Source organism: Rhopalosiphum maidis, chromosome 3 (genome assembly GCF_003676215.2).
Source record: "Rhopalosiphum maidis isolate BTI-1 chromosome 3, ASM367621v3, whole genome shotgun sequence".
NCBI lineage: Eukaryota > Metazoa > Arthropoda > Insecta > Hemiptera > Aphididae > Rhopalosiphum > Rhopalosiphum maidis.
This window is the reverse complement of record NC_040879.1, coordinates 66,419,188-66,442,485: the sequence shown is the minus strand read 5'-3', so window position 1 is coordinate 66,442,485 and position 23,298 is coordinate 66,419,188. Positions and strand designations below refer to the sequence as shown.

At 23.3% G+C, this 23,298-nt stretch overlaps 1 protein-coding gene across 7 annotated transcripts in view; it reads left to right on the top strand.

Moving 5' to 3' along the window:
- LOC113555796 (histone deacetylase 4) overlaps positions 1 to 23,298 on the top strand; it is a 51,510-nt gene continuing 28,212 nt past the window's right edge. For 3 of the 7 annotated variants that reach the window (XM_026960343.2, XM_028188613.1, XM_028188607.1), the window contains exons 1-2: positions 2 to 350; positions 6,885 to 7,016. In XM_026960343.2, coding sequence (XP_026816144.1) covers positions 6,977 to 7,016 — 40 coding nt within the window. In that variant the 5' untranslated portion in view covers positions 2 to 350; positions 6,885 to 6,976. Of the gene's footprint in view, positions 351 to 400; positions 606 to 6,884; positions 7,017 to 23,298 lie in introns of those variants that run through there. The other 4 variants (XM_028188609.1, XM_026960340.2, XM_028188608.1 and 1 more) reach the window with 4 other exon arrangements.

Sequence of the window (23,298 nt, the reverse complement as noted above, 5' to 3'; positions counted from 1 at the left end):
CCATTATATTTTACTCGAGACAATATTATGTCGTGTTCGTGTTGATTTGAAACAAAACGATACGATTTCGTGAGCGGAGATCAGAGTTCCGGATTTTTCTTTTTCGCGATTTCATTGCTTTCCGAAATTTCCCTTCGCAAAGGGAATTTCCCTATCACATACCGACACTGGATTCCGTTCGTCGTGCGCACGTTCCAAGTCGGCGGAAAATACATTATTATTATGTTGTCGCGTAGATGATAACATGGACGGCACAGGGACAATGGTATCCTCATCGGTATTGCTGATAAGTGCGCGCGCGTGAACTTTGCCGTGTGGACGAGGACGACAGTCAACAGCACCGCCAGCAGGTAATATGAGTTATATAAGTTTTGTTATTATTGTTATAAGGCACCTTACCTATATTGCAGTTTATTGTGTTTATTAGTCTCTACTACAACGTACGTTCCGTTTGTGTGTGAATATTATAATATTTTATACACGCACGCGCGCGTGTGTATGTGTGTGTGAGTGCGCGATTATTTTCGCTAGTTTCTTCGACAAGTTCACGTTTATAGGTACTTAATTGTGCATAATTCAGGGTTGTGTGTGTGTGTATTTATAAGGTACGTATTTGTTCGAATCATGTAGTTGGTACCTCGAACTTGTCTTTATTATTTACAATTTTCATTCTCACTCCAATACTGATTTGAATGACCAGATTTCGATGTTCCATAATATCTTAAGTAGCAACAGGGTAAAAACGGTAGGCTTCACATGACAATTTTTATTAGATCGATGGTTTTTGTTCACTATTTATTTCCCTACAGAGAAATCATTTTTAAAATAGTTATTCTCAATTTATGTAATCATTATATACATTGGTGAATCCCTAGTGTGCCCTATGACCGTAAATCGTAACTGTTCTGTAATGATCTTTTCAATCATATTTATCTGTACTAATAAATTTTAGCATAACAATAATTTTCAAATAATTCGAATAATGTTATTGGTACTATGACAACTATACGTTTTTATTTTTTATAAAGAATTATTGACAATTATCCCGTCATTAAGTGTGAATTTTGTCCATCAATATTATTAGATACCTAAATTATTTGCAAACGACTGTTTAGGGTATATATGATATATCTGTTTGATAATCGTTGGATTCTTATTTAAATTAATTAAATTTAAAAACATTATTGTTTTCATAAATATAAGTAAACAATATGAGTTTTTTTTTAAATAAAATTTTTATTTTCTATTTAAAATCTTGGTTTTTATTTAACTGAGTTTAGTCAGAGTAGATAAAGCATAAGCATAATAAGGAATTATATTGACACCTTTTTTTTAACAAAAAAAAAAACCCCACACCTTTCCCAACTAATCAATATATTATTATTGATGAATAATTTGTTTACAATTTTAATATTTATTTATATTTATTAATAATTAATTGGTAACTACAATATTAAATTTATTCTTTTGTTGAAGTTAGTAAAAGCATTTAATATTGATAACATGTCAATATTAATTAACCATAAACTTTTCTGCATTATTTTTGATTTCATCCATGTTTTCAATCTTCACATAGTGGAAAATATCCTTACACAAGTAACAGAATTGATAGGCAAAGTTATTGCTACATTAAATATAATATTTTGGAAATTTTTTTTTTCATTTTTCAAAGAATTTAAGTGATTTTATACTGGTTCCAAATCAATATTTTTATTAACATTGTATTAAAATGTTATATTTGAAATTGTATACACTGTACAGTAATAAGGAACGGTTTAAAACAAAATTTAATGTTTGAGTAAGTTTTTTGGGTGGAGTAGATACAATCAGTGGAGCTAAACTATTGTATTTTAAATAGTTATATTGGTTCAACATTCTCTTGCATGGATAATTGTTTGTTTTATGCATTTCTATATTTATTCTATTAATTAATAGAATACCTATGTACATTTATAGTGCTTTTTTCTTTTTTTTTGTACTTATTTATCATCGATAAGCCACCTCACTGTAATAAATTTAATGTTCCGTCACACCATTTAAAATGTATTATAAAAAAATATTTTTATCTATCATACAATACATAGAAGACCTATTAGATCTATAATTTTAGCACATTGTAGGCATCTTATAACAATTTATATCAAGTTGGATTCTATCATAACACAGTTAATCAAACTACTAATTGTATTGATCTGGATATAGAGGCACACAGTCAAAATATAAAGAAATTGTAGGGTTCTGCTAAATGGGGCAATAAAAAACGTCATAGACCCAATAGAAATTTTTTGGATCCGTATTTGGCAGAATTCTATGGAGAAAAGGACTTAATAGGCAAGATACATTTAAAACAATTTAAAAATATATCAGAGTTCTAGCTTCCATTATAATTAAATACTTAAAAATGTATTTATATTTTTTTTATTATGTGGTTTTGTCTTTATAATTACAACCAAGAAACATTGAAATTTGCTATGGAGTGCTAGTGGTGGCAATAACAAACAATTTCCTTTTTTTTTTTGTTAATTTAAACCTCCCCTCTGGCTTAATAATACAACTATGAAGATAACACTATACTAATTAATTTTGTAATCAAACCAAAGTTGATATGTTATTAATCTTAAATAGCTTTTATTTGAAATTATACAATTATAAATGCAAATACCTTCAGATGGTTTAAGTGTACTTTTAATGAAGTGTTCAAAATGTTTATTTAAAAATTAAATTAAATGTAAAAAAAAGCAATTAAGGATTAGGTTTAGGTGGTTTCAGTAAAACTGGTTAAAATAATTGATGAGAATTTTGGATTGTATATAATTTATATGTTAAAATGTTACATTGTTAAACAAATTAATGTTAAACATATGAAACAACAGTTATACCTAAATATTTTATTATTATTATTATTATTATTATTTTTTGTTAGAAAACTGGGATGACGACATTCCATTTTCCCTTCTTAAACTACTTCTGAAAAAAGTTGTTTTAAATACAAAAAATATCAAGCATTCTATCTTTATTTAAGTTGTTTTATTTTATTATAAATTCAAAAATCTATTAAGCTACATAAAAATGTCTAAGACATTATTTGAATTTTAATTTAAAAACAAAATACATATGTTTACCAGTTTATATAAATATATATTTATGTAACGATACCCAAATCTTTGACTATCATTATAAAAAGAGATACATATAAGGCATTTTACACACTAAAATTATAAATTACTTTTACATTATGATACAAAATGTATATTTCTTTTAGTAAAATACAATAAATTGTTTTATTCCTATTTTGTCAGTTGTGTCACAAAATACAAATTAATATTTAAAGCTTCTCTTCCCCCTAAAATGCATGTAAACATTTTTGTCTTATTTGAATTAATAATGATTATGTTGATTATGATAAACTTCTACATTTTATTTTTCGCGTGTACCTGAATTTTAATAATAGCTAGTAATACTTATGTTAATAGTTAGTATTTTTACTTAATTCTTTGAATATTTTCAAAACTAAATTATTTTACTCGTAAAATTTTAAAAAACTGAAAAAATTATATTTGCAATTTAAAGTGTATATGCAATTTTATATTTATATATCATTCACAGCCATTCAAATGTTATGTTAATATAATTACAGATATATTATAATAAAACCTTAAATTAACCATACTGTTTTTGGAATGTAAAATTTTGATGACCTAATAGTTTAATATGTATAACATTATGTATGAGTGTTAAACCCTTTGCCCATCGTAGTTTTTAATGCAATCCTCTTTTTAATTTCAAAACCATTAATTATTTGTATATATATTATGAAAAAAGTTTGATTGGTATTAATTCATAAATAAGATAAATAAATAAATAAATAAATAAATTATTAAAATGTATATGGCTCACAATGTTTACTAACATGATGTGCCAAGTCTTCATAAAAAGTTGGATATCCCTGCATTAAGTGGATTATTTTGTTTAGACTTTTATCAAAGACTTGAAATCATTAGTTCTTTAAAAATTTAGGAATTGAATACAAATGTTAAATTATTATGATTAATATAATCAATGTAATTTTTAGAATTTTTTAATATTGAAATATACATGTATATATATTTAATTTATAATCTATCTGTTTACTTATTTACTAACTGCTTAAAATATGTAAATTGTGTTTAATAGTAAAATATGAAAAAAAAAAGAGTCCACAGATTGGCTTTCTGAGTATGAGTTATTATTGTATTAAGTAGTAATTTCATTGGTTTTTTTGTTAATTAAATAGCAAGTAAGTCTATAGATTATATATTACTTATGTGCTGTTTTAGATTGTGACATTTAAAAAGTTCTTATAATTCAAAAATATGTAACCTTTTAATTATACAAATAAATAAACAAAATACTTTTATGGTCTATACCTTTAACTAAGACTTCCATTTAAACAACCATATACATTTAGATATTCAACTTTTACTCTGTAAATTTAACAAATAAATAAATATTGAGTTGGCTATTAGTTTGGTATATAATTCATTCAGTTTAGCTAAAGCATAAAATCTGCTGTGACACCTTACATGTGTTATCTTTCTTTATAGAATTTGATCTAAGAACTTTGTTCAAGTTACCACACTTGTCTTGTACACTTGTGTCATTTTAGTTATAACCATCATGCACACTTGTTCACCTAAAACATTTTAATATGTGTTTTACAATATGCAACATCATATTATTGTTTACATTAAATTAAATATTGTATATGTACATTACTGTAAAACATTTCTATAAGTTAAATACTTTAAAACTTTTGAAATTATAAGTTTCTCATTAATTATTTCATGAGCAGAAATTTTCTTTGTTCACTATGCAGAGTCTCCTAAATTATAGGCGGCCAGATAGATACAACTTAATAGATTTTGCATAATTAGTGACACATTTATTCCTTTTCTTGAATATCATTATTTTATAACTGTTTGAAGTTTTTAAAATTGTATATAATGTAATATAATTGTTTATTTATAGTCAGCTACCTATAATCAAATCATATGTGTTTTAAATAGTATTATAAATAAAGAATACACTTAAAAACAAATAATAATAATAAATACTAATTTTAAAGAAGTGTTGGAAATATTGTCAATGTGCAGTAACATTTTTAAATGTTAGTATATTGAATAATAAATATAAATGAACAATAATTAATATGATTTTATAGATAGCAAATAATCACTGTTATGTGTTATCTATTAGTTGCCACCGTGGTAAATGTAGATGCAGTATTATTTATTAGTTAAGTTATCATCAGGCTTGTGATTTGATTTGAACGCACTAGGAAACTGAATACACATGGAATAATATGTACTTGTATATTCAAAATTGGGATATATCAATATATCATAATATATACACTAAAAAAATTTAAATTTCAAGATAAATGAAGTTGAATAAATATATTTTGTTGAAAATGGTAATCAAATTTTTATCTTACTTATTTTAAATTTAGGATGAAATTCATGGGTATGCAAAATCATTTAAGAGAATGCCACACATGGTATGCATGTGTTGTATCTGTCTTACAAACGTATAACAGAAAATTTGGGTTCAGTAGAATTAATATTGTGTTGTTTGTTTTTACCTAATAGTTAACTTATAGGAAAGAATATTATTTGACAATATTTTTGTTTGTATGTAAGTAGTTGTTTTTTTACGATTTTTCAGTTTTCAAGTAATTTGACTCATAACTTTGAGTATAAAAAATATTACTGTTTAAAAATGTTCATAACTCGCTTAAAAATTGAATGTTAAATCTAAAAATCTTTGATTAAACACAGAAAATTTAACGTTTTTAAATTTAAGTGGAATGATTAGGGGTATATGGATATAAACATAGATAGAGAATTGTCCATGTTTTATATTTGTTAAGACGGAGACAACATCATATTATGCGGATTTAGTGTGTAACGCATAGATATATTAAAATATGGATTAAACATAGAGGAATTTGGGGACAACTGTTAGAAAAAGACTGCATACTGGTTACAACTTTGATCCTATCATATTCACAGGTATTAGAATTGGTATACTAATGTCTATGATGTGACACCCATCTTAATAAATTAAAAATCCCGATTTTCTTCCGGAAAATAAATGTATTTTATTACATTTACGTTATATATGAAGTTTTTGTTGGAACTTTACATAGAAAATACCCGTAAATTATAAAGGGAAAATTGTGTGTGCAGTAGCAAAATATAAACCTTTTATGTATTTTATTACATAATGTTATTTTATCACTTAAAATCTGAAAAATTGTATTTAATTTACTTTGTACTGAATTATTTGTTAAATTACTGTTAGGAAACTACTAACTAAAAAGTAAATTTAACAATCTATATTTTTTGGAAAATTATTTGCTACACAATTATTGTAGAGCTACTGAGTAGTTTATTTAGTAATTAGTTATATTATGTAAGTATAGTTGTATTTTTATTTCTTCGTAATTTTGTTTACTTCAAGATTATTTTAGTACAATAACAATCATTTATTGTAAATGATTAAATGAATATGATTAAAGTAGAACGCAATATAATCATTATCAGAATAATAATTTTTAATTTAGAGGACGCCACATATCGATTTCTTATCTTCATTTATCATACCACAATAAACTAATTTATTTTTTGTTATACTTAAACTGTGTGCCCTGGATAAAATTAGAGTTTTGTATCAAAAATATAAATAAAAATATTATAAGCGATGAATTTTTTTCGATATCTCAGTAAACTAAAAAGAGAATTAAATATAATTGTATGAAATAAAAAAAAAAATTGATGCTATACTGCAGATAATGATTTATGCATTTTAATAATTATTATAACTTCATGGTTTTATTCTTTCAGAAACATGGGTCGCCCAATACAAATTCATTGACAATATATCACAGATGTGACGCTCATTTTATGAAGGCTGTAGCCAATTTTTTTTATTGAATATGTCTGCTGATCATTCTGAATCAAACAGTAAGATAACAGGTTGGTGAAGCTTATAGTTTAAATAAAGTTATAGTACATCTTAAAATATTAAATGGTACAAAAATAATATGATTTTACACTAATCTGTCTATGATTAGTATAACTTCATTAAATGAATAAATATCGTTTCATTATTTTATTTTTTACTTATATGAGTACAAACGAAAACTATTAATATGTGGGTTCGTCGAGCTTTGAATAAACGATGACATCACTATTCACTAGACTATTTGTGGTTGGATATAATGGTGGCTAATATTATTAATACAATATTATATTAATAATTTTTAAACGAATAAAAATATATGTCTATTCTAGTGTTGTCTTGTTTGATCTTATAATAATTAGCGAATGCAAATGTGTAATACTGCTTAAACTAGGAATTTTATAATTATGTATTTAATTGTAACTGTAATAAAAAAAGACATGTATTGATATTTTATCTTATTTAAATACAATTATTAAAAATTAAAATAGAATATGTTTTTACCATTTTAACTCACATTTACTAGAATAATTTTTGATTAATTTATTCATTTTTAATGTATGGCGAAGAAACAATTAATTATACCATGATTGGAATTCGCCGAATTAAGGTTATTCTACGAGTTCATTGTTCCTTATTTAATTGGAAATACTATAACTATAAATAGAAAATTTGTTTCTGTATATTTTATTGTTTTTTAGATTTTTTAAAAATCTTAATATTTATACACATTAGGTGTTTAAATATATAGTATTGGATTTTGAGTAACATTATTTATTCATCTATTGTATTGAGTCTACTTTAATAGTTTTGGTGTAAAATTCTATAAAATAAAAGTAGGACATACAATTCATTAAGTATCCTAACTACGTCTATTCGTTATATGCAATTGAGAACTGTTGGTTTTATCATTATTTAATTTATAAAGTAATTAATAACATTAATTTAATGTTGGTATTACATATTAATGTATATACGTATAGAGCTTCACACTATGTGTTGATATGGTGTAGATAAATGTTTGTAAGGGATCCACCACCTGTTTGAAAAGTATATGGATTTCACAAATAAAAAATTATAATATATTATATTAAGGATTTTTATAATGAGTTGTATATATTATCTATTTAGATACATAATAACCATAACATTAGAATAAACTAAGTTAACTTAAAAATTAGAAATTTACTTATTAATGATTTAATTATCCCGTATACTATGATTAGTATTTAGTATATTATATTTTTTATGTAAAACAAGAAATATTTCATTTTTTACCATCTAATGATATTTTAATTTTCAAGTATTGTTACTGTAAAGCATTCAGCGATAAATAAATAAAATATTAACTAATTTAACAAATAGTGTTAAGTTATAAGTAGGATTTAGATAAGAATGGAAATAAAACATTAAATCAATATTGACAATTCATATTAACTGTTAAACTAAATGAAAAATGTGCTTACCATTTAAAGTATCAATTATCTTGGTTTAGGGGGTTAGAATGTACTATTAGATTATATTTTTGGAATTGTAATAATATTAGTGTACGTTTTTAAATATTAAAATATGTAATGTATTATTAAAAAATGATTTATATAGTTATTATAATTTAAAATTATATCTTAAATTATTTAATCTAACTTTATAAATGACTTAGAATATATAAATATTTAACAATGCATTTAAATTATTATACTAGTATCTTATAGTAATTTAATTATTATCAACACGGTGTATATAATGTTGGCGATCTTTAAATAAAGCAAAGTGTTGACCCCAAAATTTACTATAATAAATTTATCGCGTTCTCGTCCACCAGATTCTATTTCTGTGTTGCGTGCCATGCGGTGTGCCTTCTCCCGGACATCGTCACCACCACGAGTTTTAAAAATCCAACGTCACTTGGTCGTTTTTTTTTTAAATATAATTAATCAGTTTACAGTATGTTAATGATAATATTAAGTTATATTTGTATTTTGTAAATTAAATGTTTATAATCTCACTGTGCTAAAATAATATGAATACATTGGATTACATCTAAAATTCGGGTTACTTCTTCTTTCTCAAGGTAAACCATTAAATTAATTTAAGTTAAAAAAAAACATTTGTTAAATTCTTGAAAAAAAATTTTTTTTATATCTTTAAAATAAAATATCTGTACCTATTTTAAAAACAATTCGTTTGGTTTTCATAATAACCAAATAAATACATGTATTCGCTTTAATACAAAATATATTAAATTGTGAATTTATTGGGACTAAATTTTTAACTGTTAATAATAATAATAATAATAAAGTCTATATTAGGCGAAATATATTTCCTGTAAGTTATATGAATATCATTGTCGAACATTCAAAGAAAAGTGGCACTGTGCATAGTTAGAAAATATTTTAAATAAATATGTTCATCCTAATGTAGAATCAGCTTGATAAATTTCATAAAAGGTAGTGAAGTAGGTTGTGCGCTCTGCTATATATTAGGTATCGAGTGGATCAATATTATGGGTGTGCTAAATTTTAATTCAATCATTGTATGCAAAAACGATTCTAAACGAAGATGGTCTGTCAGCCTATATCACTAAGAAGTATATTATGATATGTATTTTTGATACCTATAATTATTACTTATTAATTATTAGTCATTTGTTTTATTATTACTATTACAGTAGGTAGATTAAGTTTTTTCCGAAAATATTGAATTTATTATATTATCACTTATCAGTATTTAACTATTATAATAATATATATTTATACCACATTTTATCAATCTTTATAAATCAAAATTTAATAACATCTTTTTGTTAAAACCGTAAAAGTAAAAATAGATTCATAGTATAAATAGATAGTATCTTAAAATAAATCAAATATTTCATTATTATATAATATACGTAAAAGTATTAGGTTCCCATGAAAAACGTAATTTTCTATCGTTATCAATCATTCTAATTGTTATTGAATTATTGTATCAGCGTTTAATTATATTATTTTATTATTTATAACATTATAAATGTATAATTTTTTTTTAATACTGATTTACAAAAAACTAAAATTACATTTATATAATTTATTAAAATATAATTGGTCAACATTACTTAGTTAAAGTTATTTATTGATATTCATATTATTTATTTCATAGATTTGGTTATGATTATTTTATTCAGGCATTATGTACGATTTTTTTTCTTACATTGAGTGGACTTCATGTAGTATATTCTGTAGTTTGATCCGGAGTTTTTAAATTTATAAAAGTTTTCTTTAATAATTCTTATAACCATATAAGACATATGAAATTCATATTGGGTATATTAGTTAAAAAAATTATTTATTTCTGGGTTCTTGGATAACATATTATTTATAGTACTTTTCACTCTATAAATGATTATTTATTTAAAAATAGTTTTTGAATAAAAAAAAAATGTTGTAGTTGGAAGACTTTCTTGAAGTTAAATTTTAAATGCAATGTTGTGATATATACCTTTTTGGAAATTTGAATACGTATATTTTTTGTTCTAAACAATCTCAATTATCAATTTTTCTTAAATTTATAAGTTATCCAATTCAGTAACCTAATATAATAACTAAAAGTGATAAAAAAAAAAATTATGCTTTTATTCTGAGAATTTTTATTGTATTTGTATATGTATAACATAGGTATGCATCACAATAGCCAATGATTTAGTGTTGTTTATATGCCAGGACTTCCCGTTTTCTAATTTTTTCAACATATTTTAAATTCTGAGTGGCGTAAAGAAGTCATTAAAGCCATTAAAATAGTTTTCAATGTGTTTATTTATCATTACTTTAATATTTATAATTATTGTAAAATATAATAGTTATTTTGATGTTTTAATCGAACAGACAAAACACAACAATCTATTTTATGATTCCCATTTTTAGTTTTTACTGATACCATACAATGATTTTCTATATTATTTGTTGATTTTATTTAACATAAACGTGTTGTCTGTTTGTCAAGAATTCATGTACCAACTGGTTAATTATCTCGTTGTTTAACTTTTACGGAGTTGAGAACCTAAACCCTAATATCTATTATATTTTCTATATTTCATAGATAGAAAAATATTTATATTTTATTTTATAATATATCTGTATTAGGCTGTATATTATAAAGTTTTCATGAAATAATCATATACACGTAAGGGATTTGTTTAAGTAAATTATTCTGGTAGAAAATGGTTCTGTATGTTGATCTGTATCTTGTAATGTCAATGGTCAATGAATAAATGTATTAAAATAAAAGTTTACAAATACCAATCTAATTTTTAAGCCGATTAGTCGATTACTGTATTATGATGTTAAACTAAAGAGTTAGTAATCTCAAACAAAATATAAAAATCTAAATTATGATCAACAAGCAAACAGTTGAATACCTACCTGTAATTAATTATTATTTGTTTGCTATAGTATGTGCTTTGAGGAATTCGCATTTATAAGAATATATAATTTTATATAAAAAAAAAAAAGTCTTGATAATATTTTATCATTAATGTTTATCGTTTTGACTATGGTTATTAAAGTCTACAATAAATTTGATGTAGAAAAATAAATTACTAATAATATACTGATAAGTGATAATGTTTGTACAATAAATATTTTAAATGTGAATTCATAGATGATATTGTATTTAATAATATAGACATAAAAATTAATTTTAGCCTAAAATAATTTACTAGATATTATAAGTTCAGATAATTTTTTTAATAATATTTGTTATATTTGAAATTTGTTTTGGAATTCGAAGTATAAATTTACGAGTTTATAATGTGAAACCGAAAATAATATGTCAAAGTTGATTTATCCAATGCTATTAAATTTATGTTAATATTTTCTGAATTTAATAAACTTAAAACTTATAAAAACAAATATTGACATATTGTTATATCATTTTCAAACTATGTATTATGGAGTTCATTACATAAAATTGTCCAATAATGTATATTGTTAATTATTGAATATTGACTGAATATAACTATTTTTTGGTTTGAAATATATTAAATGTTATAGCAGAAAGCAAGTACAAAACATTCATTTTAAGGATGGGTATCAATTTTTTTCTCAAAAACAAATTTTAACTATCAAAAACATTTACAACTACTTTTAGTTAACAATTTAAAATTCCATTTATTTGAATAAATAATAATAGCAGAATGTTTAAAATTGTGTTATACTACTACTAAATAAAAACTAAAAACTATATTATTTTAAATACACTGTATCATATCAATTTCAATAATAACTGTAAATATCATAGGAATTAGAAATTTTCAAATCTGTTGCTATTGTATATGTTTTTAATTATATATATATATAATTATGTTTTATTGTTATATATATATATATATTTAACAAGTTGAATATTTTGAATTCTGAACAATAAAATCGCCAAGTGCTATATGTTTCATAAACATTTAACTATCTTTATTTTGTAATATCCAATATTACTTTTATTAAACATTTTTGATTGTATTTATTTTATACAACATAACTATACTATTTCAAACATTTTTATGTTGAATCATAAATAAACACATTTTCATATGGTTTATCACTTCCCCAAAAGTTGTAATTAGAGTAATTTAATAATTATTATTTATTGCCATTCTTATCTTTTATTTATTTATTTAAATATACAAATCATAAATTAATTACTAACATAATTTGATGCGTTCAAGTCTTGGAAAATATTTCATAACATTTTATATTTTTTTTTGTGAAATAATCCTTTAAATAATATAGAATAATATTTTAGTATTGTATAATATTAAAATTCAGTTCATTGAAAATTGTTTTTCTCTCTTGTCCATAGACCATAATATAGCACATTTATAAATATTAAATGTTTTCTTTCACTTGGTTTATTTTTTTTTTGTCTCCCGTTCGAGTTTGTTAAAAAAAAGTACGATTCTTTTTATAAATGAATAATTTTTACAACAAGAAGAAGACAAGGGATTGTGCGTGCGTGTTGGGAAGTGTGTGAGTGAGAGAGAAAGATAAAGGATTATTATCAGAGAGACACTCAGTTATAAATAGGTGCGTTTATATTTGGCTTCATGCAGCTTTCTTTGTCAGATAAGCCACGTGACCTTGTGCTGGTCCGCTATTTATAATTGTGAACATTGGGCTGCCGCCTGATGATTGGCCCCACGCCACTGCCACATAATCATAACCCTAGGGTATTTGTTAGTGTTATTATTATTGTTATTATTATTATCATTATGGAAAGATATTGTACAAATTTGAGTTTTGTTCACATGAATAGATGACAAAATATTCTTCTAACGTATTCCACCAAAAATTATAATACTTTTTAATCTGTTTGAAGTAATTTTATCCATAAAGGCTCATATGCGAATAAGTATTAAATATACCAGTAATCTACTTATAAAATGTCTTTGCATACTATAATATTTTACTTTAAAAAAAATATAACTATTAACTATTTATTTTTTTGTAAACTAGTTGTGAAAAATTTTCGTTTTCTGTACATTTTTTGATTGTTTTTAAAGTTAAACTTTGTATTTCCAACACTAAGTTACAAAGTTGAACCTCTATTTAACAAACCTGATGATTCTTTGAACAAAATTCGTTAAATAAAAATTTTGTTAAAAAAAAATGGTAATTTTCTTTACTTAAAAAACTAATTTTTATTGTACGAAATGTATGCAAATATTTATGTATGTTTTTAATAATATGTATGTGTAATGACTAATAAGTATTAATGAATAAAATAAAAAATAAAAAACATATACAAATGATAACAGGTTTATTAATACATTTACTTAATAACATTTTTTATATTCTTTGTTGAGGAGGAACTTCCTAATATTCTGTTGTATATACTACTTAGGTACCATCCTGACAATACAAATTCTCGCGCTTATTTAATTATTTAGTATGTCATCCAGATTCCGGAACATTTTAGATGACTGCAATTTACGACAAATAATCTAAGTAACACAAAATTAATTCGTTAAATAGAAATTTTTTTCGTTATATAGAAACTTTTTGAATGATTCATGGTTTCATTCAATATTTTATCACATAGAGAGTTTCGTAAATAAGTTTGTTAAATAGAGGTTCGACTGTAACTAGATACAATTTTCTACTAGAATCCACCCTTAAAGTTGAAGATTTGAAGAATTTCATTGTTGTAACTCCAAGGTGACATCAGACACACAAAAAACATTATTGTAAAAAAATACATTCATCTAAAGACTAAAATCATTTGGTAGGTATATATTATATTATATATTTTTATTGAATATATTTTGTAAATGTATTTCTAAACTAAGAGTGTATTATATTATATCCTATTATAATAGTAACGCCTTAAATTTTTAAAACATCTTATCAGATTGTGTAATTTTGTGTTAAAGTTTTAGTAATTTAGTCTTGTACTTATATTTTTAAGATAAAAATATAATTTATAGTTTAATATGTGAAGTATGAAGTATGAACATTAAATAATAATTTTTTTTGTAATTTATAATAAAGCAATTTAATACGTAATTTTAGTATTAGAAACGCGTAAAATCATTTAAGACCCACGTGTACTTATGTATAAGTCAATAATATTATTTAACTTATATTTTGTTCCATATATAGTTTGTCTATCACTGTATCCAATTAGATAATAATAACGTGTCATACATTTTACAGCGTGTTGGTTTTATCATTATCCCCCAATTATATAAGAAACTTATTTGATTTTTATATTTCATAATAATTCTAAATAATTGTACTCAGTGTAGACTCTCCTCGTATTATATTATATATTATTATGAAACAATTAAAATTCTGTACCAGTAAAAATAATTTACTTGTAGCTAGCTTTATTAGTGATTTGAAAAAGTGTTTAGAAAACATTATGAATGATTATTTTTCCATTGTGCCGCTCTTTTTGTCAATATACCTTTAAATGAGGTATAGTTAAAAAAAATTAAATACTTAAAAAAAAATTAACTTCCTACGATAATTTCATTGATTTCCTAATTAATAATTAAAAAGCATCTTGTATACTTTTTTGTTTGTATAAGTATAATCCTGTATTAAGAATCACCTTTTTGAGTACCTACCATTTACGCATAAAGTATTAAAATAATTAAATTTGATTATTTTTTATAGTTCTTTTTGTATAGTATGAATATAAGTATATGCCATTAACATTTACAAGTTTTATCTTAAGGGGACTGTAAGCGGTGATTTTCTGTCGTTGCCTTACACATGTGGAGGAACATAGAAAAAATAGCTATACGCGCCTGACAAAAATTAAGGTACTTCTAGTTAGTTTTTCGATTTAAAATATGTAAAAATATGTGAATTGGTATACAAGTTTACTTTGCATAGGTCGAAGTATATTTTTAATATATTTAATAATAAAAATTGACAAATTTATAAGATTTAAAATATTTATTTAAAATAATAAAACAATTGAAAAAGTGCTTCGACTTATGCAAAGTAAACTTGTATACCAATTAAAACATCTTTACATGTTTTAAATCGAACAACTTGAAGTACCTTAATTTTTGTTAGGCGCGGATAGCTATTTTTCTATGTTCCACGTGTGTAAGACAAAGACAAAAAATCACCGCTTCCAAACCCCTTAATATTCTACTCACAAAATTCTCTATTGGTATTTTCGTCCTACCAAAACATTCGTGTATAATATAATATATTACTCATATAACTATAATAATGTATTATACAGGCTGATATTTAAAATGTTTTATTACATTTTATCGTTATTGATATTTTAATTTTTTAAAAGATAACATATATCTTTAATTTTATATTCCAAAACAGAATATTTTTATGTATTGAAATCGAATTTTGAATGAGTAGGTAGTTAATAATATGTTATGTATAAGTATTTATAGTTTTGAAGAGTGGAATAGAGTGACACAGTGGTACTTTGCGAAATGTTTCAACGCTGCTTATCAATACTAATTGATTATCACTGTTTAAATTCAATTTCGGAAAATAAATGTTTTCAAAAAATAATTTGCTTTAAAATGTGAGATTATTGTATGTTATCAATTAAAAGCAAATAATTTAATATTAACTTTGAATTATGTAATAAGATATTTTTTTAAATGTTAATATTTTCCGAGATAATGATTGTTCACTGTTAAGAATCACTGTGTATATTATAAAATTATAAATTATAATACTTCTAAAGTGAATGTATTTTTAATTGTATACATTGTAATGCATTTAAATGTATTTTTAAATACTTATTGAATTATTTGCGTACCTATACTATATAAGTAAATAAGGTATGTTATAATAATTAATAACTAATAAGCCTATTTTTTTCCCATAAATAAGGTAGTAATAACTTACAGTACTATAATAACTATTATTGTACTTACAATTTACATACAGTTAAATACTATAACATCATAAAATATTGACTCATTGGACAAAAGTAGTATAAAGAATCTGTTTATTTGTAATATATATTAGATCATTAATTCTTTATTATGAATGTTTGAAAAGCACATAATTACATTTTTTTTTTAAATTTTGTTTCAAGTGTTCATGTAAATAAATAATCTAAATATTGTTATAATATAAAGTAGTTTATTTTTATTATTTTTATTTCAATATATATATAGTAATAGTAATTGAAATATAATGCGTTGGTTGTTACTTATTTAGGTAGTTTCATTTTGTTAAATAATATTATTTTTAATAATTACTTTTCCAAGGATGAGACTTAATTTTATTTATAAAAGTATCTACAAATTTAGTACCTATTTGGCGAATTAAAAAAACTAAAAACATTATACTCTTTTATAACCTATTTTATATTTTGGTGTAATTAAATTTTTTATCAATGATTAATTATCTTATTGTAATAAATTTTTTCTTATGGGTAAATAATATACACATTTAAGTGAATTTTTCTTTTGAAAACCTAAAGTTTGAAATGTAATTATAAATACGCTTGTAAATAGTAACAATGTGGTTGTATATTTTTCGATAATATTATTTTACATTAGAATAAATTAAGATACTCTTAAAGTGGGCATAATCCGTTCGGGCGCAGTTTAAAAAAATTACCTGAAAATTGTTAATAGGTTTGAGTGCATTTATGAATACACCTTTGGGCACAATATTGAATATTGCAACTATTAATCGAAAATGTTATGTAATCTAATCTGTAAAAAACAAGTTTGTTAAAAAAATTTGGGAAACTTATGAAATTGAACTTCATAAAAAAATTAGGACCACGTTAGGGCAAAACGAAATTGAGCCAATCTTCTCTGGTGTGTTCTGGGTTAAGCTAATAGGCCCAGATTTAGTATAATATACTAATATATTATGCAAAATTATATGTATCCAAACGTGCTATTAAGAAGGGAAATATTACACCCAAACGTATTCCCCCCTTAAAATTTGGGCGTACTTGTACTATGTAATGATTTTTTTTGTGTGCGTTAAATAACTACTGTTAATAATTTATATTGTTTGTATATACTAATGCAATATTACATTTCTATTTATTATTTAGTGTTAGTATTCAAATGTTTCAAAAATCTAAATTTATGAATCTAACACAATTGTTGTAGTTGCATGAAATCATTGTAATAAGATTAAAAACTTTAAAATAATAATTGTTTATTTTAAAATATTTTGTATTATGCTATGTATACTTTTCAGATTATCGAACTAGTGTGTCATTCATTCATTATGATAACTTAGAAGTAGATTGAATATAAAATAAAAATATGATTAACAACTTCTGAGATATGGTCCGTTTTTCATCTTTATCCTAAGATTCGTTTTTATTTTTTAATAAAAATCCTTGTTTTTCTGGAGTATCACAAACAAAATGAGATAAAATGTAATTTTAATTTTTTTCTCGTTTCATCTTATGAACACTTATATAAAACAAAATGATTGAAAACAACTGTTGTAGGTTCTGGATTGTATAGACGTGATAAATTATGCTGTTTGGCCGTCTTTCATATCCGGTTAACAAATAAGTACGGTATAGCTATAGTGTGAATATCGATTTCAATACTGAATAAGTTATTATTTTTAAATATGATACATAATCCAGTATTTATGGGCATAATTTTAATTGTGAGATGGGTATTAGAACTAAATTACTTATTTTATTCCTGTATACTATACTAATAATATACGCATTTGCATTTTACTTAAATTGTTTGTGTTATTATATTATATTTTAAAGAAAAAGTACGGGTTTTCAAAATGTATTAAATATAGTAGATATACATAATTATTATGTAGTAGATGCATCAAATTATAATTTATAATATTTTAAGATATTACACAAACATTTGCATGTATTTTCAAAAAGGTAAATTAACATTTCAAAATCTTATCGTATATGTATAGCCGTATAGGGCCAACAAACCATATAACATCTATATAATTTTTGTTTAAATTTTAAATACTGAACAAATTATTATTATATTATATGCCTATTACTGTAATACGCTTAAAAATAAAAATATATTTACACAAATATAATAATACAGATCACGGTTGATTGGAAAGCACGTAGCCCCCTGTATCCTCCCCCCCCATAAATACGCACTGCATACTGATTGACAATATTTATATCTAAATAATATTATTTTATTAGTTTTTTCTACAGATAATTTATGTATAAAAAAAAAACATTAAATTTTATTTTAGTTAATTCGATGAATAATAGTCCAATTACGTATGGTGTACTATTATACATTTATGATTGTGAAAAAAATACATAAGTTTCTGTGATGATACAAATATTTACAATAGGTAATTAAAATGAAATGAAGGTGTTAAAATTTGGCTTGTTTCATACAACATACAGGGAGTAATTGTCTCATTACTTAAATTATCCATAAGACATGTACGAATGAAGAAAGGATATATTTCTCAGACAGGGCTTGTGGAAATTCAAAAATGAATGTGTTATTAGAAAGAGTTAGAATTAGGACTTAGGGCAACAAAGAAATTATTTAGGAATGATGATAAGATAGTCGGCTAAAGGCTAGAAATTTGGAGATTTAAGTTTCTGGAACACTGGATCATAGGTTTAGCTTGAATTCTGCATAACAAAGAATAACATTTTTTTTTTCAATAATAGTTATATTATATTTTTCTCGTATATTATAAGTTATAATACTGTCCAGCATATTAATCTTTGATTTTATCTTACGTAATCTACGGAGAAATCGGTAAAATTGTTTTTTAACCGTCCAATATTTTTTTATAAATATTCTAATTTTAGTTTTCCATAAACAATTAATTCAATAGCTTATAATGTATTCTTAGATTCTTTGTTTTCAAATTAAATAATTTCTTCCAGGAATATTGAAATCTATTTTAATATGTATGTACCTATTTTTAGCAATTGTGTAATATTAACAATTCTGCATGTCATGTAATTAGAGGCAAACATTTGACAAATTGAAAAATTATTTTACCATAACTTATATAAACCGTTATATTTACTGAATAATAAAATACAAATGTGTTGATATTAAAAACTAGATAATAATAATAATAATTTATTAGATTTTGAGTAAAGCTAGGAATATATTAGTTTTATATTAATTTTGTGAGTTATATTTTTTATAATGGAAGAAAATAATTAAAATGTTTCAAGTCTTGCCTACGGATTTGATATTTTAGTATTTTACTCATTATAGTTGGTACTACATTTAAGTAATTTTCAAGCTCTTGTCTAAATCTATCTTTTGAATGCGAAAGTTTATTGTCGTTTTTAAATGTATTATCTCAATTTAAAAACAATTATTCAGCGGCGCCATGGCGAGATTCTGATGATTCTGATCTTATTTTTCTTATTCAGCTGAATAAAATAAACTATATCATATTTTTACCAGACTTGAATTAAGGTGTTAGTAGTTGTAAGCTACATTTTACAGATCCATTGATATTGGCTATGGTTTAGATGGGGACACCATTCTCAATATCTTTTTCGGGCAGCATCTGAGTTGCGAGTAAGTTTTTTATGAGGTATTTTAGGTAATGCCTGTTTTTTAGAATAAAACAATCAAATAGCAGGTTTATTTTTTATACTGAACAAATCAATAGTGAAATTATACTTTCTACTTTTCAGACTTAAGACGTCAAGACTGTAAACTAGCTACGTTTTAATTGAATCCAAACCGTGTTATTGAGTTATTTTCGTTGCCTCCTATGAAATTGTCTATATCTATTTGCTTCTATTTTTTTTTTATAGGTAGCCTTTTTTTAATATTTGACGGAATATGTTTCTATTATACAATTATAATTTAATTTGTTTTGTTTAAATGTAAGAGGAACTGGTATAATATTTAAATTAGATTGTACCTACTTAAAAACCATATAGTGGCCGTTAAATTTAAACTGTTTATATCATTCAAACTACAGTACGGTGGTATACAATTATATATTTATTAAATACGAATTTAAAATAATATAAATCCCATCTAATATTTATCAATTTTTAATGTTTTAATTTTTATTCATATATTTTATCCAATATGTTGTGAAATATTATTTTATTATTTATTTAAGTTGAATAATGATAGGTTTGTGTAAATTGATTGAAAATTGTAAAATGTTGTTCAATAAACTTATAAACACAAATTAAATATTATAAAATATTTATACAAATAGCTAGTTAAATAGGGGCCCATCAAATTTTTCACACCATACAGGTACCACAGGCACATACAGGTGTTTATTTAATATTAGTTATTGTTTTTTTAATTATGATTAAATATTTTGTATTGTCTTGTTAGTTAAATATTTTTTTCTGGTAAAACGTAGAGGAACCACTTTTGTATTTCTTCTTCAGTAATGTTTTCACGTTTATAAGTAAGGAAATTATCTTAATTTTTATTTATTATGTAATTCATCAAATATTTCTAAACTGCTTGTCTGTAGACATTACATTATTTATTTAAATTTAAAAAAAAGTTATAAATCTTTTTTCAATAGTTTATTTATCTACAGAGAAAAAATCAATTTCATTTAGGTACACCTGTACGTTTGGCACCATAACAAAAAGTTTGTAATTAATTTTAAAAATAAAAGTTACCTACACTATCATCGTCACTAGCCAAATTTCCATAGTTGATTGTTTTAATTTATCTTGATAGTATTTTCAATAAATTCTGATATTCAGTATTTATAAATTTGAATGTAAAAAAATAAGTAATTTGTTTAGATTAGTCGCAAGTTATATCGTGAAACACTTCACAATTTTAATGTGTGACATTTTTTATTTTCATTTAAAAAATACATTATCAATATAATATGATTTAGTCTATACATTCATAATTGTGTAATTTACCGTCCTGAAATATATATTTAATTTTCAAATTTTCAAATTTTCAAATTTACCAATATTCTATCTTAATAACAGGAACTATAATATAAGTAATTAGACGAATACGATAAAAAAAAAATTAGCCAAGAGTTGGTTTTTTATAATTTAATTAAACACTATTATAAAGGCGGAAATCTCGTTAAAATTTTCATTATTATTCGAAACTTTAATTGGATGCTTCAAATTTCTGTCTTTGAATTTATGTTTATAACTTGTGGTTATTAATTTTGAATTTAATTACAATATTGTTTTAGCTTAATACTATTCTTGTTTAGCTAAATATAAATCTGCCACTGTCAAATATTCTATTTTCATATCGTTTGCGCTAACAATATTAGGACATAAATAGGTAATGTGTAATAATTAAGTTTACAAAGGTTATCTTAATTTAGCATTAAAGGCCACGTGTGAGATTCAGTCACGATATATATGTCTGGGCAAATAACGTAAACAATGAATGCTAATTTAGTTGACGCATACAAATAACGTTTGTATTTCTTAGTATTCCCCATGAAACCATTCAAAACGTCAATAGTGTATTATACAATTGTTTTAAATACATTGGAACCGGCAACCCGCCACTCCAATATATTCAAAATAATAATTTATTATGTAATATCTCCATGAACTGGAATAATTGTTACATAAAGTTGGCTCAGCCATTGTTTTACCTCGTGCTGTGAATTTTTAATAGATATATTTATTATTCATATTTTTAGTCTGTTTTGTTATACGTATATTATTTTGTAGTTGGTTTGTGGAGGTGTAGTTATTTGTATTATTAATTTATTTTAAAATAAACAATGTGTTAAAAGTAAATAACGCATTGGTATTAAATCCAGATTATCCAATGTCGTATTTAAAGAAAGTTAAATTTTAATACATATAATATATTACTATATTAGGTATTCTCTATTGTATTCTATTACTTTGAATCAAGTACCAATAATTGATACAAATAGTAAATAATTAGGATTTAAATATTCAAGTACATAGTTTGTTTTTAAATACTTTCGTACAATCATAATATAAAAGAATATTTTATAATTAATTAAATTATTTATATAATAGTTAACACAATAACTATGTATTGTTAACTATTTTTATTGTACATAAAGACAATACATATTTTATAAAATTGGTAATTTGAATTGTTGGAAATTGTTTTCAGATAATTTATATGTGAATTTCCAAATTCTAAATTAGTTAAAAAGTAACATGCTATTCGTTTAAGAATCATACCTAAGAATTAATACATGATTAATGTAAATATTACAATTTTGTTAATTAATTTTAAATTCGTTAAGCTGTTAATGCGAAGAAACATAATAATAGTAAATAATAATAATAATAATTTAGTATTTTGTTAAATATCTCATAAATAATATTAAACGGTTGTAAGATTATAACTTATAAATATAAAGTTATATTACAACTAAATCATAATTAATTAAAGCTATACAAATTACTTTATTTTTTTCTTATCGTTACATTTTTATTTCATTTTATAAAGCATAATTACTAAATTTTAATATTATTAAATCGATTTTTTAACGAGTAGTTACTAGTTAATTAGTTCTAAACAGTTAAAGCTTATATAAGTATAGTAGAGTGGTGAGGCACAAAATCTTCTCCACTTATAACTTAAAATATTTTACTAATTAATAGCTCAAAATAAAATTTGTGTCTATAGAAAATCTTTCAAAATATTCTGTTTCGTAATATAAGATTTAAAATGAATAATGATAAATAAATCGTAAAAATATAATATTATTTTTCATGATTATTTTGTTATGACAAAATGTAAAGAATAAATATTTTTAAATAAGTGTTTACTGTAAAAGAATCGCCCTGTATATATATATATATATATATATAAATAAATAGTATAATGTGCGTCACTGTAAAGTA